This window comes from Sarcophilus harrisii, chromosome 4, assembly GCF_902635505.1.
Source record: "Sarcophilus harrisii chromosome 4, mSarHar1.11, whole genome shotgun sequence".
NCBI lineage: Eukaryota > Metazoa > Chordata > Mammalia > Dasyuromorphia > Dasyuridae > Sarcophilus > Sarcophilus harrisii.
The window spans coordinates 269648399-269664198 of NC_045429.1; the positions used below are offsets into that span (position 1 = coordinate 269648399).

At 47.4% G+C, this 15800-nt stretch overlaps 1 protein-coding gene across 3 annotated transcripts in view; it reads right to left on the minus strand.

Annotated features, from left to right (window-relative positions):
- Positions 1–223: 223 nt before the first annotated feature.
- Positions 224–15800, minus strand: part of TTBK1 (tau tubulin kinase 1) — a 72625-nt gene continuing 57048 nt past the window's right edge. For all 3 annotated transcript variants that reach the window (XM_031964811.1, XM_031964812.1, XM_031964813.1), the window contains 2 exons: positions 7951–9560; positions 224–6415 (listed from right to left, as the gene is read on the minus strand). In XM_031964811.1, the coding sequence (XP_031820671.1) occupies positions 5986–6415; positions 7951–9560 (2040 nt within the window). In that variant the 3' untranslated portion in view covers positions 224–5985. The remainder of the gene's footprint in view (positions 6416–7950; positions 9561–15800) is intronic.

Consider the following 15800-nt stretch of genomic DNA (forward strand, 5'->3'; position numbering starts at 1 on the left):
TCCAGTCTGAACTTAGATGTTCCCAACGTCAGGTCTATCTGCTACACCTCCTAGCTGCCCCATTAAACTGTCCTATCTTTGAATAAAGAGGCTCCCTTGTAGTCTGAAATAAATACATTTAGTTCACCTGAAAAGAAGTCTGGCTGCACACAGCAAGGAAGATATCCTTACTCGGAAAAGTGGCACAAACTAAGAATATACAGAAGTAAAGGAAAGATTCAGAAGAATTGGAGAATGACAGATCAATAATCATCTTAGTAGAGAGGTGCTCCCTCTACTTCTCCCATTCCCAATAATTCTCCAGAAACTATAAATTATGGATGAGTGTTGATCAGTCATTGTGAAGTGAATTTCCACATGGGGAGTTCCTTATGCTGATGAAATAAATCAAAGTTGAGATTATTTTTTTAGAAGGAAAGAAATAAGCAAGCACACACTAAGGTAGCAGATTTACCTCTAGCCTTTCTCCTCTTCACTATCTTTCCTCCCCCATCCTAGGGCCCAGAACTTATGGGGACTTTATAGTCACCTAGTTGGGTTCTGGAGCAGATAAAGAATAGACCCTGGGGCATGTGCCTCCTTTGCCCGTCTTTGCCCCAAGTAGATGCCCTTACCTCCCACTCCCCTCCAGAAACAGATGACCCCTCTTCCAACTCGATTCTCTGAGAGCGGAACAGAAGCAGGGAGTACTGCCCAGGGTCCCTTCAGCAGTTCCCCTGCAGGGAAGGAGAGTCCAGGCCAGCTAAAAGGTCAACAGGCTTTAATGGCATGGCTACTTCCCTTCCAAGACCCGCTCTAGTTATGACAGTGGCTTGGGGGTGGGGTGGGGGTATGCTGGGGGGGCACGGGCCACATTGGCGTTCCAAGGCCAGGGCAGGGGGGCAGGGCCAGGCAGGTGGGACAGAGGCCATGCAATGACTGGAGGCAGTGTGTGTGAGTGTGTGTGTGTGTGTGTGTGTGTGTGTGTGTGTTGGGGAACTGTTACATTCTGTTTGGCGTGTAAACATTCTTCCGTGGCTTCTTCAGCAGAACACAGAGATCGGAGGAGGGCGGCTAAACCTTCTCCCAGATCCAACACATCCCTAAACAGTGGGAGTTGAGAAGGGCCCAGGAGCCTATTGGGACCCACCACCTCCCCTTGGAGCAGGGGACTTTAGGCTAGAGACCCGTCCCTTGAATGTCGGCAGAGTTGTCTGCCACACAACCACCATCCCCTAAGTGTGTGTGGGGCCAGCCGGGCCCATCTGGGCGTTGGTGAGGGATTCCCTTCTATTCTGGGGGAGGGAGGACTATGAAGAGGAAATCCCATTTCTGAGATTAAAGCAGGCTTGCTCTTCCTTCTGAAAGGCATATGTGTGATGGAGGAAACGGGAGGGAGGGACTCTGAACCGGGGAGACCTCGTTGGGAGGGAGGGGTGTCAAGGAAGGAGGGGGTAGGTACCAATTAGACCAATCTTGTTGGGATACAGGTTTTGGGCGGCGGCAGAGAGATACTTGGGGAGAAGCAATAGGCAGGGCTCTGCTGGGCATTTTGGAAAAGGGAGACCTAGAAAGGTTTGCTCCAGATCCTGGTGGAGGAGGGAGAGGGCAAGCGGGGAGTGAGGGCCGAAACCAGCCCAGCCTGACCCTTCCTTCCTGCTCCTTATGACATTCTGTGCTGCTGAAGCCTGAGGCCAGTGGGAGGGACAGAGGGCTAAGGATGCTTGAGTTTCCTGTCGCCCGTCCCCTTCCACCCCTAAAAGACGGGGTATGTCTGACAGCTCACATTCTGGGCGGAGGAAGTCAGCAGGTGTCTCAGGGCTCTCTCAGGCTCTTCCTCTCTTCCTTTAAGAATCAGATCTAGGTAGGCTTTGGCCCCAAGGTGGACCTTACATTCATATCTGAGGTGGCAGCAGGGGGGAGATAATCCTACCCCCAGGACGTTTGGATTGTCAGAGATGCTTTAAGTGTATGTGAGAGGGGGCTGGCACTACCCGTCCCACTGCCAAGGCCTGACATAATGCTTTGTGCATGTGCCGGGGTCATCCTCCCTGTTGACCAATCTAGAGAGTTGGACCAGGCTGGGCACTGGGTGGGAAGATACAGGAGGTTCTGTCGTTGGGGAGGAGGGAGGGAGATTCCTGAGTGTCCTGGATCAGCCACAGCTTTGATTAGGGTTCTTTCTGCCTTTCTGCCTTTGATTGATTCGTTCTGCCTCAGACTGGGATAGAAACGCCCCTCTAAAGGGCAGGTTGAGGTGACCATGACTGAGACACCCTCCCAAGATTCCTTCATGTACATCCCTGGGAGCGGGATGAGCAGGGTGCTGCCTTACCCAAGGCTGTCTAATACACAGGTGCTGTGCCAACTACTTGCCACATTGTTGTGGTCCCTTTAGAAATGGCTGATTACTGATGGCTGATGTGGAAGCTGTGGCCACCTATACCTCCCCTAGAGCCTCTTCCTAAACCTGAGCTCCCCCGGGCTCCGGGTGCACAGGCCTCCTTTATAGATCCCACATGGCACCAACCTGGTGTCTCCGGTGGTCCTGCCTCCCTCCCTCCCTGCCCTGAGGGGGCCCAGGCCCCACCGAAGGACAAGACCAGCCAAGGCCTTTGGCCAACAGTTCCCAGGAGCTCCTTCTCCCAGGCTTTTCTCTCTCACAGTCTGAGGGTGGGGCGGAGGGCATGGGGCAGGGGTCACTGGCTGAAGGCAGGGCCAGCAGACAAGAAGGAATGGCAGAGAGTGATCTCTGAGGAGAGAAATTTAGAAAACACTCCTGGAAGATGGCCATTCCTGCCGGGGAAGGACAAGAGAACCCCGACTCCCCAATCTCCTCTGGCCCTCAGAGTTCTTGAGTACAGATGGACCAGAATGTTAGAAAGTTCCATCCCTGAAGGGAGGCGGGGGTCTGCCCTCTCTCAAACACTATTCCTTCTCTCAGGGAAAGAAGACGCCGGGGTCCCCTGGCTTCTGCATTCCTCTCTTGAAGATGAGATACCATACCAGCAGCCTGCCTTGACCTTGACCCTGGCCTGTGGAGCTATTCTGAGACCAGGATGGGGCACACCTGGGGGGAAGGGGACTTGGGGACCTCCACAGCCCTCCCCCTTTCTCAGGCTTGATTCTGGAGCAGAGGCCTGGCGGGCAGCCCCTCTCCCCTCTTCCCCAGAGCGCCCACCTCATTCAGGGGATTGTCTGACCAGTCCTTCAGGCGCACTGTAGGAAGTGAGGGCGGGGTGGGGGAGAGAAGAGGAGGTTACATTCTTTTTGCCTGGTATTTCCCACCAGCTAAAGGTAAGACCCTGCCCCAAGACATCCCACGCACTGATTAGTACAGGCTGAGGTAGCCCCGGTTGGACCAGACCTGTCTAAGTGGGGGGGGAGGGGAGCCGCCTTCTCAGTTCTCCCTCCAGGGGCAGGGGTGAGGTTGGGGGAGGATGCGGGATTAGCTCTCCTTGTGGCATCCGGGGGTCTCCCTGGCATTCAGGGGACGGGGGAACAGAGAGCCAGGAGTGAGGAGATCTGATCAGCCCCACGCTCAGGCAGCCTGGGGACTGATGGGACCCTCAGCTCTTCAAAGGAGAGCTACTCCTGCCTGGCCTGGGTGAGGACCGAGTGGAAGAAGAAGGCCAATTTTAACCTTCCCCTTCCCCTGCCCACCTTCTTCCTTCCACACCCCTCCTCCTGCGAACAGCTCCCTCGGGAAGTGGGGAAGGGTGCCGGGGAGGGCGTACCCCACTGTCCAGTCTCTTCTGCCTCTAGCACTGGGTTTGAGGCAGAGAAAATGGCACCAGACTTGAGGGTCAGGGTGGCCCTCTTGGGACAAGCAAGGGGTGGGGGAGGGTCTGGGCAGGCCTGCTGGGTAAGTGTGCCCTCTCTACAGACCTGGGGACAGGAAGGAAGGGGGGCATTAGTGAGCTACTTGTCGTGCCCTCAGCATACTTAGTAGTGTGGGGCACCAAGGAGGCACTTAGTAAGTGTTTGTTGAATGACTTACTGAAATATTCTCAAAATTTGGCTAGATTCCTCCCTTTCACCTCATCTTCAGGGCATCCATCAGTTCTGAAAAATTAAAGGCTTGAGCCTGACTTGGACAGCTGAGAGAACCCTGCTCACCCCTCTGCCTCACTCCTATACCTCCCCCACACAGACATATAATACATGTGGGTGTGGGTGTGTATATTCATGTTTATATACCTATATATGCACAAATATACAGACATATTCTCTACACCTGCCATTTCATTGCTACCAGAAACTCAAGGTCGGGAACTCCTGCTACCAATACACAGCTGCAACTTTAGTCTTCAGAAAGGCTCCTGGAACCCAGAGAATGGACAAGGTGACATGGCCAGGGCCGCCCAGCCAGATGTATCAGAGGGCAGTGGAACCCAGGCTTTCTTGCCTCTCTGCCTTGTACCTAGTAAGTGCTTTAACCAGTGCATGTTAAATTGGGTAGTCTTCAAATCTAAGAGTTAATATAGACAGTACAGGAAGCAATACTTTTCCCTCTCCACTGAAGGCAGAGAGAGAGAGCTGTCTATTAGGCATATCCTAATATTTTTTAATAGTATTTTCTGCCTTTTAAAATTTTAAAATAAAGTTTAATTGTAAATGTTTAAAATTAGTTTAAATTTTAGTGTCCAGGAACATCCTCATGCCATAAAACTTGGTATTTTTTGCCTCCTTTTAATTTTTTATTTTTAAATAAAGTTTGTTAATTTTTAAAAATTAAAGTAGGTTTTAAGGGTTTTTTTAAGCTTGTTTGATCAATAGAAATGGCTTTTATGATTGTATATTTGATAAACATTCATCTTTTAAAAATTTCCTGGGTGATTGATAACCTAATGGAAACACACCATGTACAGCTATGTCAGCTACACTGTGTATGGGGCGAGGAAGGGATTAAAGTCAGACAACTGGACAGAGGGTCAGTTCTGAGCGCTGGACTAAGTGACCCCCAGAAGGATTTAAATCTTTGTTAAAGGTCCATGCCAGCCTAGCATCCTGAAGTACTCACCCACAAAGCCAGGTCACAATCTGGAGGATTCTCCTGGGGAGCTGCCTGGCTCCTGACTGCAGTGGCAGGTCCTAATGAGGCACCCTTATTCTTGGAGGGGCAGGGATGGGGTAGAAGCATGCTGAGGGAGGACACAGCATTATCCAGAGCAAATCAGCCTGCCTCTTCAGAGTCACTTGAAACAGCTATGGAGCAGTAGCTGGATCCGACCCTTCTATCCCCACACTGCTTTCTTTCGCTTCCTTTTTCTTCCTAATCCCAATCACTCTCAGACAACTGGGGGAGTCCACTGGCCCCACTCCCTCCTTTCTGGGGGAAAAGGTATGCAGACTAGCTGACCCCTCAGAGACAGTGGGCCTGGCCCCTGCGAAGAGGGAATTCTCACTGCTGGGACTTGAAGCCTTCCGGGGAAGGAGGAGGTTAGGAAAGAGAAAGAGAAGAGGAGGTCACCTATGGAGCAGGAAGAGAGATCCCCACCAAGAACAGAGAGGTGAAGAGTGAAGCTGTGGCTGGGGAGGAATGAATGGGAGGCCTCGGGGACCTGGAATTAGAGCGTGGCTGACCCCTTGCGGCCCAAAATTCCTGGGGTGGTCCCAGGACCACTGCGGCCAGCAGACCCACCTCCAGCTCCCGACAGCAGCAGAGGAGCCTGGACCTCACTCCTCGGCCGGCCCGGCCTAGGTTCCCGGGGCAGCGAGGATCTGAGGAGAGTAGAAGGCCACCAGGGAAGGAGGAGGAGCCAGGGCCTCCCCGGGCCCCCTTTTGCCCAGGAAGCGAGGGCTCTTGGTGGCTTACGGAAGGAATGGGGCTTACCACAATGTGTGTGTGTGTGCGTGGGTGCGTGCCTGCGTGGGTGCTCTGGAGGGAGTCGGTGGGCTGCTCAAATATCTGGCATGTAAGGCTGTGCTGGGGGGTGCTCCAGTGTCACCGGCCAAGGGGGAGTTGGGGTTACCCAGCCGGACCGGATTGAGAGCGAGGCATCATTATCTGGCCCCGGTTTTGCCCTCCGAGGCCCCTGAGGCCCCCGCTCTGCCTTTGGTTGCCGGGCTATAAGTCTGGAGTTTCCCTCTGGGTCCTTTCTTGGAGCCCCCCGGAGAGGGGGGCCCTTCAGGCTTCCCGGGCCCCAGAGTCTGAGGCTGGGCCCTGGCCAAGGGTGCTCCCCGTGGGAGGGTGCCGCCTGGCCGCGCCTGGTGGGAGGGAGAGGGACTCTCTCTCCGGGTCAGAGACTGGCTCCTTGGGGAAGCACTGAGATGTCTGGCAGAAGGGAGGCCTGGGCCGCGGGAGGGAGGGACGTGGCTGGGGCGGCGGGGGCTGGCTCGGCTTGGGGCAGAGCCAGGGCTGGGGTGGGCAGGAGGTTGTTTGGCGCGGAGGTCAGCGGTGGCGGGAGGCCCAGGGGATCTCTGCAGCTGGAGCCTGTTAAAAAACAGAGGGAAGAGCAGCAAAGTGAGAGCATATTTGGCATGTTGCCAGGAAACAGAGCTAAGGGATGATATTTCACACAAAATTCTCAAATTTTTTCGTGGAAAGGTATCTTAGAGACCACCTAGTCTGATCTTTTCTGGGGGAGAAATGGCTGCTCTTCCACTTCTTTTACGCTCTATTACATCTTTCGATTACATTCATGCTCTGTAAAACTCAATAATTCTAGTCTTGACAACAGAATCATACCAATTCTCTTTCCATGATCCAGGCCATCAGGGATAGGCCGGGCTTAGAATAACACTAACTGGGTAAGGGGGTTCCCATAGAAAGGACGTTAGGGTGATGGAGTGTGTGCCTCAGGGTAACCTGAACTTGTTCTTCTTCCATTTGGGGAGGGCTCAGTTATGACCTGAAGCCACTGGACACTGCCCCAAGGCCTGGCATCCTGGTGAGTCATTCCATCAATATAGCCTGAATCCTCATGGCTCACTCCAGTGAACTGATGGACTCCTCCAAGGGGATGGAGGGGCTCCTCTCGGTTTATTTTGAGAGGAACCTAATTGTCTCTCTCACAGGGTGCAAGGCCCTGAGGACAGGGTGAGGTTCCTTTTTTGCCTCTGTAGCCCCAGCATCTTGGCATTTAGTAGATACCTGGTAAATGTTCGTTGATAAATTGGTTAGTGCTGTTCTCTAGTTCTAGGTGATGTTTTACTTTGCTTTATTTCCTTGTCTTTCCCTTGATTGGAGGGAATCTAATTAGTTCATGATTCCAGAGGGAATAATATGGATCAAATGCCAAAGGCCTCTTCTCCTTCCCTTCTTTTCTCCAGCACTTCCTGACTGTCTGGCCATGACCTGGAATACTAAGATGGACTAATGGGATAGTTTCAAAATGCCCAGAGAGGTGATCCCAAATTGGCTTGAGAGTGGCAAGAAATTCTGGGGCCAGAGAAGCCATTCTTTTTGGGGGGCCACAAGGGAAAAGAGCACCCAGGCCTAAAGAGACTCATAAGCAAAGTTAGTTCTCAGGAAACTTAGAATAACTTAGAAGAATACAATCCACTTGGAACTTCTAATTATGTCACTTGGTAGTATTATCTCTGATTTGGTATATTCCTTTTTTTTCTTGTAACTAACCCCCTGGAAAATGTACTCTTTGGCTGGGAATTAGAAAGTAAAGAGGAAGTGAGTGCTGGATTCCAACTATGGGGAGGGGGAAGGTAATTAAGAATTGGAGGCAGCTAATTTTTGTACTCAGAAGCCAGGCTTAGAGCCCAGGAAGCTGAGGGACTCAATGTTTGATGAAGATTTAGGATAAAGGTTAAAATACTGAAAACAAATGGCAAAGGTCCCTTGGACAGGTTCCAAAAGAGAGATGGGTTCCTGGAAAGATTTAATGAGTCCTAAAGACTAAGGTCAGCTCCTTCACATAGCCCTGCACTTCTGGGCACTGTACCTGCAGGAGGGAGGGATGAGGAGTGGCACTATTTATCTGCCCCTGCGCCATTTATCTCAAAGTGTCTCACCTGCTGGTGATGGCTGTGTCTGGCGATGGGACCATGCTGTTGGGGGCACCAGGGTGTTGCGTCCTCTGGGGACTTCCCCCGCTTTTGGGTTGTACTGGGGTGGGTGTCCTGACACTGACAGGCCGAGGGATTCGGCTCCTCGTGCCCACAGCCCGTTCCACCTTCCTGGGGGCCGAGTCATCTGAGTCATGGGTATCCTCCTCGGATCCCGTGCCAGACAGCGTCTCCGAGGCCCGACGTCGTTCCTCACTGGATGAAGCCGAGGATGAGGCTCCAGAGGCAAGCCGCAACAGGAGGCGGCCCTGCCTCTTCTCCATCACCAGGCGGGCGAGGTCAGGCTGCCGTGTCCGCTTACACCACCGTTCTTTGGCCGAGACTGAGGCTGACAGCTCAGAGCCTGTGTCCTCCTCCGAGAGGAGGATGGGGATGCGGCTCCGGGGTCGGGAGCCAAGGAGGGCCTGGGATCCAGGGGCCACAGGGACTGTCTTCTCTGGAACCCCAGGCTCCGAAGACAGAGCAGGCTCAGCTGGGATGGTGGAAGGCTTCCCGTTGGTGGGGGCAAGGCCATTGGGCAGAGTGTCTCCAGCCACTTCTGAGGGCGTATCCCCAGGTGGTACCAATAGGGCACAGCTCTCTGTCTCTGCTCCATCTGGCCCAGACAGAATACTGCCATTTTCTAAGGGAACAGAGGGCTTCTCCTCAGCAATACCCTTCTCCAGGATGGCCTCTGGGCCCAGGCCTCCATTGCCAAGGGTGGCTTCCTCAGGCCGAAGGGGCTGCCCACCGGAAGACATAACATTGAGATGGGTTTTCTCAGCAATGTGCACAAAGGTCCTCTCAACTTTGGTGAAGGGTGAGGAGGCAGCCGCCACAACACCCCCTGGTCCTACAGCTGGTCCCACCCCAGTACCAGCCCCAGGGGGCTTCTGTTCGGACTTGAGGACAGAGGACAGTGTCCCTGGCTCAGACACATCCAGCTGGCTCCCTGTAGGGTGGGGCCGCTCATTCTGTGGGGTCAGGGCAGCCAGGGTGCCGAGGTCAGGGTCAGGAGCCAGGTCATTGGTGACAGGTGACTTCTTCATGTCACCTGGGGAGAAGAGCACCAGTGTCTTGGACCCCTCCTCTGGTTCTAGGTCCCCATCGGCCATAGATGCCCTACCCTTAGATTCTTTCTGGTCATCAGCAAGTAACGTGGATGGGGCTCCTTCTTGGCTTCTGTCTGTACTCTTCTCACTCACTTCACTGCTGGAGTCACTTCTCAGCCCTAGCACCTGTCCCAAAGCTGCTTCTTCTTCCTCTTCCTCTTCCTCCTCTTCCTCTTCTTCCTCTTCCTCCTCTTCCTCTTCTTCTTCCTCCTCCTCTTCTTCCTCCTCTTCCTCATTATCCTCTTCCTGGCCCTTCCCGTTGACCTCTTGCTGGATGGGAGCCGGCACAGACTGACAAGGGGCGCTGAGGACGACATGGGAGAAGTCTACTGTCCGGACCCTGTGCAGGAGGCGGGCACGCTCCCTGTAATCAGACAGGTCTTTCTTGAAGTCCTGGTAGGGCAGGCTCAGGGGCACAGCCCTAGGGAGGCCATTCACCTCAAAAGGTGAAGACATTGAGAACACCTGCAATTGGATTCAGGGAGGACTAGATGAGTTATGAGAATTCCCTGTTCTTCCACCCACCCAAAGTATCCCAGCAATGGACCTCCCAAGACCAGCCTCCACTTAAGGACCAGGAGAGAGCCATAATCACCTGTGTCTCCTTTGGGCCACAGTTACACTGTCCCCATCCAAGTCAGAGGAATCAATCTAAACTATGTATACAGTGCTTATGTTCTTAATCTATAAAATGAAGATAATAATTCCAGACTTCTTCCCAAACTTGTTGTAAGGCTCAAATGAGACAGTAAATGTAGACCTAATACAAGTCATTGTTAGCTTTTATTATTACTATATGTCAACACTATGACATTACTATATATCTAGACTCTAGGAAGAAGACTGACAGATTGGAACACAGTAGGTGCTTAATTAAGACATCTAGGTGATCATCAGGTGATTAGAACTCCAAGCCTGCAGTCAAGAAGACATCTTCCAGAGTTCAAATCTGACCCAGACACTTAATGTACAAGCCTGGGTAAGTCACTTAACCGTGTCTCCCGCAGCTTCCTCATTTGTAAAATAAACTGGAGAAGGAAATCCAGTATCTCTGCCAAGAAAACCCCTGTGAGGTCGGGAAGAGTTGGGCAAGACTAAAATTACTGGATAACAAAAGGTACTTAATAAATGTTTGCTGAGTGATGAGACTAGTCTCTCTCTCATACCCTCTTTTCCTCCTTCTCCCTCCCTTTCCCTCTTTCCCTCTTTTTCTTTCCTTTTTCTTCTTCCTCTGTTCCCACTTTAGAAACCCTAACCCTGGAGCATGTCTAGGGTTCAAAGGGGATCTAAACATTAAGGTGACTGTTTGGCTATTGCATAGCTAGATCCAGCCAATAACTCAGAAAGGCAGTTTATGGCAAAGAAGGAGATGGAAACAGTTAGCCTGGACAAAGGAAGACTTACAGAGTGACTTGGGGTAGCCCTCATTCTTCTGGAAACCTATCATGTTAAAAAGGGATTAGATGCATTCTGGTTGGCCTTAAAAGGCCCCTTTATCAGCAATGAGGGGGATGTTGCGGTGAGGATTTTGATTGGATATAGACTTCCTGATTAGGAAAGTGGAATGGGTTGCCTTGAAAATGATAATAAAGGTTCATATTTATATAGCATTTTCCAATGTGATTTCCCAGCAACAGCCTTTGTGAAGTGGGGTAGATAGGCATGATTAATCCTATTTTGCAGATGGAGAAACTGAGTCACAATGGGGTAAAGTCACTTTCTGAAGGGGGATCTTAAAGATTGTTCCCTACCTCCCAATCATCTAACCCCTTCAGTTAATAGATGAAACTAGGTTCTGGAGAAGAGAAGTCACTAACCTAAGATCACATTGTCAAATACTCTCGTTGGTTCTCAAACTCATATCTGACTCCAAGGCCAGTCCCCTTTCCATTATTCAAGATGGCCTTCCTCACGACTGCAGGTCTTAAAGTAGACTTCAGAACTCACTCAGCTCAGGGACCAATTTCCACAAGAATCTTTTACTGATATTCCCTACCCCAGCTTCCATCCCAAAATAACTTATTATCTATCTTAGCTTTACTTCTGCAGGTTGTCCCAAAAGTCTTGGTGCAATTTAAAGCTTCAATGGATTAGTACCTATTAAAAATCTTTAAAATTGCACCAAGACTTTTGGGACACTTCCTATATATACATGTTGTCTTCTCTTTCAGGAAGAGAATTTCCCTAAGGGCAAGCCCAGAGTCATTTCTGTTTTCTCATCTCCAGAGTTTAGCAAAAAGTCTGGCACATAGTAGGTATTCAAGGAATGCTTCATAAACTTAGAGTTGAAAGGGACCTTAGAAGTCACAGAATAAAACAAACTAGCAGGAACCCCAGAACTTATTTAGGCCTCGTTTTACAGAAGAGGAGCTCTCATATAGTTGAAAGATCTACTGGGTTTAGAGTTCAGAGTCTGGGATTTGAATGTTGGATTAGGTAAATTGGGACAGAAGTCTTTGACCTGGGGAAGTCTAGACACTGATTCTGAAATTCTTAGCTAAAGGAACCAAGAGACTCAAAGAATCCTAAAATAGTCAAGCTGAAAGAGATCTAAAAGGTCATCCAAACCAGAGGTATTACCTTCCCTGCCCGTCTATTGCAAGTATCTGGGAAAAGTCATAAAACTAAAATCGAATTGGGAAATGTTTAACAAAATAAACAAAAATACAACATAATATTAATTTTAAATTATTAAATAATTTAATAAATATTTGTAATTTTCTATTTGAATTTGACCCCTTTTCTATCTGAATTTGACACCATTGATCTAGACTAACCCTTCTATTATTATTTTGCAGTCCAGGAAACTGAGGCACAGGGAGCATAAATGTCTTATCCAAGGTCATTCAGTGAATTAGTAGCAGAGAGGACTAGAACTGCGGTCTTGGACACAAGTTTTGGTCCCTTTTCTCCTAAGTGTCTGACCCTTTTGGTTTTTGCTCAGGAACTCAATTATTTGGTTACCCTTCTTGTCTGTGGCCCTCCTCTCTTCAGGTTCTCCTCCTACCTATTTGCTCCTTTACTTGGTCTTTATGCAGATCACATGCCTGGAATTCTCTCCGCATCTCTTCCTCCTGACTTCCTAGCTAAAAATCCCACCTTGTACACTAAGTCTTTCCAAATCCCCTTTAATAAGGGGATTTAACAAGGTTAGAATCCTAGTGTTAACTCAACTTGAAACAAGGTGATAACTCAAGGGAAATGTTAGAATCCTAGTGTTAACTCAATGGAATTGATACAATGCTTGTGTTCACACCTTTAGAGAGGTCATATAAGCAAGAAGTATTTAAGTACTCATTAGAGTCCACAAGTATGGGAGATTCACAAAAGTTAACTTTGTAACTTTGTGAATTCACACCTCCCTTAATCCCTCCCTTGAAGGGGAGGAGTCAACTTTTGGGAGATGCTATATAAGAAGCCGACAGAGGCTCACTGGAGAGTTCAGTTGAAAAGATTGAGAAGGGAGCGTTGGTGAGTTCAGAGAGAAGCCCTCTCTTGGAGGCAAGACAGATTCATTTCAACTTTCACCTTTGTGCTGGCTGGAGGTTGAAGAAAGCAGAGGCAGAAGCAAAGGACAGAGCTGCAAGAGCTCTTAGAACCAAAGAGAGAGAGAGGCCTCTAAGAAAGCTAACCAGTATAAAATAAATCCCCATAAATCCTCAGCATTTTTATACATCACCAACAAAATCCAACAGCAAGAGATACAAAGAGAAATTCCATTCAGAATAACTGTCGACAGCATAAAATATTTGGGAATCTATCTACCAAAGGAAAGTCAGGAATTATATGAGCAAAATTACAAAAAACTTTCCACACAAATAAAGTCAGACTTAAACAATTGGAAAAATATTAAGTGCTCCTGGATAGGTCGAGCAAATATAATAAAGATGACAATACTCCCTAAACTAATCTATTTATTTAGTGCTATACCAATCAGACTTCCAAGAAAATATTTTAATGATCTAGAAAAATAACAACAAAATTCATATGGAATAATAAAAGGTCAAGAATCTCAAAAGAATTAATGAAAAAAAAAATCAAATGAAGGTGGCCTAGCTGTATCCGATCTAAAACTATATTATAAAGCAGCAGTCACCAAAACCATTTGGTATTGGCTAAGAAATAGATTAGTTGATCAGTGGAACAGGTTAGGTTCACAAGACAGAATAGTCAACTATACCAATTTAGTGTTTGACAAACTCAAAGATCCTAACTTTTGGGATAAGAATTCATTATTTGACAAAACTGCTGGGATAACTGGAAATTAGTATGGCAGAAATTAGGCATAGACCCACACTTAACACCGTATACCAAGATAAGATCAAAATGGGTCCATGATTTAGACATAAAGAACGAGATTATAAACAAATTGGAGGAACATAGGATAGTTTATCTCTCAGACTTGTGGAGGAGAAAGAAATTTGTGACTAAAGACGAACTAGAGACCATTATTGATCACAAAATAGAAAATTTTGATTACATAAAATTAAAAAGCTTCTATACAAACAAAACTAATGTAAACAAGATTAGAAGGGAAGCAACAAACTGGGAAAACATCTTCACAGTTAAAGGTTCTGATAAAGGCCTCATTTCCAAAATATATAGAGAACTAACTCTAATTTATAAGAAACCAAGCCATTCTCCAATTGATAAATGGTCAAAGGATATGAACAGACAATTTTCAGATGATGAAATTGAAATTATTACCACTCATATGAAAGTGTTCCAAATTATTATTAATCAGAGAAATGCAAATTAAGACAACTCTGAGATACCACTACACACCTGTCAGATTGGCTAAGATGACAGGAAAAAATAATGATGATTGTTGGAGGGGATGTGGGAAAACTGGGACACTGATACGTTGTTAGTGGAATTGTGAACGAATCCAACCATTCTGGAGAGCAATCTGGAATTATGCCCAAAAGTTATCAAATTGTGCATACCCTTTGATCCAGCAGTGTTTCTACTGGGATTATACCCCAAGGAAATACTAAAGAAGGGAAAGGGACCAGTATGTGCCAAAATGTTTGTGGCAGCCCTGTTTGTAGTGGCTAGAAGCTGGAAACTGAGTGGATGCCCATCAACTGGAGAATGGTTGGGTAAATTGTGGTATATGAATGTTATGTAATATTATTGTTCTGTAAGAAATGACCAGCAGGATGAATACAGAGAGGCTTGGAGAGACTTACATGAACTGATGCTAAGTGAAATGAGTAGAACCAAGAGATCATTATATACGTCAACAACGATACTGTATGAAGATGTAATCTGATGGAAGTGGATTTCTTTGACAAAGAGACCTAATTCAGTTTCAATTGATCAATGATGGACAGAAGCAGCTACACCCAAAGAAAAAACACTGGGAAATGAATGTAAACTGTTTGCATTTTTGTTTTTCTTCCCGGTTATTTTACCTTCTGAATCCAATTCTCCTGTGCAACAAGAAAACTGTTTGGATCTGCACACATACATTGTATCTAGAATATACTAGGACATATTCAACATATATAGGACTGCTTGCCATCTAGGGGAGGGAGTGGAGGGTGGGAGGGAAAAATCGGAACAGAAGTGAGTGCAAGGGATAATGTTGTAAAAAAATTACCCTGGCATGGATTCTGTCAATAAAAAGTTACTATAATAAAAAAAAAATAAAATAAAATGAAATTTAAAAAAAAAAGAAAGAAAGCTAACCGGGCTATATTGAAGGACACAATAAAAGATTTGAACTTTTAGCCCCTGGCTGCATTTGGGTGATTATTACGTTTAACTGAAACTAAGGCTGCCTCCAAGAAACCTCCCCAAGAAACCCTCTCTCCCAGAGAGAACGATTATATTATATTTTAAAGAAGAAAAACACCACACTTTTCTCAGTTAGATATCTCTGATTTATCCTGTAACTATATAATTTGCACATAGTTGACTACATGCTGTCTCTTCCATTAGACTGAAAGTTCCTTGAGAACAGGATCTGTCTTTTGCCTTTATTTGTATTCCCAGTGATTAGCACAGGGCCTGGCACACTGTAGGCACTTAATAAATGTTGACTGTTTGACTGACTTGGTCTCTAGACTGACATGGACCTAGAATACCTCTTCATCTATCACTACTCTCCCCCTTTTTAAAAATTATTTTTATTTTTTATTTTCCCAGTTACACATAAAACAATCTTTTTTCCTAGTTATACATATACATTTTTAAAAAACACACTTCCTTATGAATCATGTTCTCCCTCTCCCCTTTCAACTGTTTCCCCACACATCTCCTGGGTGGTTTTGATGCAGATAGTGTTCCCCTTGAACTTTTGGGGAGATGGGAGGGAAACTCTGAGGAGCTCTCCTCTGGGAGAGACTCATTGCAGGGATCAAGATAAGTAGTTTCATTCTGTTATCTTGGTGGGACCTGCACCCTCTATTAAATTGAAAATTAGCCCAGGATCACTCCTACTTAGCTTGAATTTAAGTGGTCTCATTCAACTGGGAATCTAGGCCTGGGGGCAGTAATCTCATTCAATTGAAACTTGAGCCTCAGATTTCCTATAAAAAACACAATTTTAAACTCATAACTTGCAGAGGTCTGAAGTGATACAGCTGCCTACTAGGACCCCTGCCCCCTGTGAAGAGACACCCTCTTCTCAGTATTAACATCTCTGTTTATCTCTCTGCCAGGATTTCTCTGCTGGGACCTTTATCTCTCTGCCAGGAC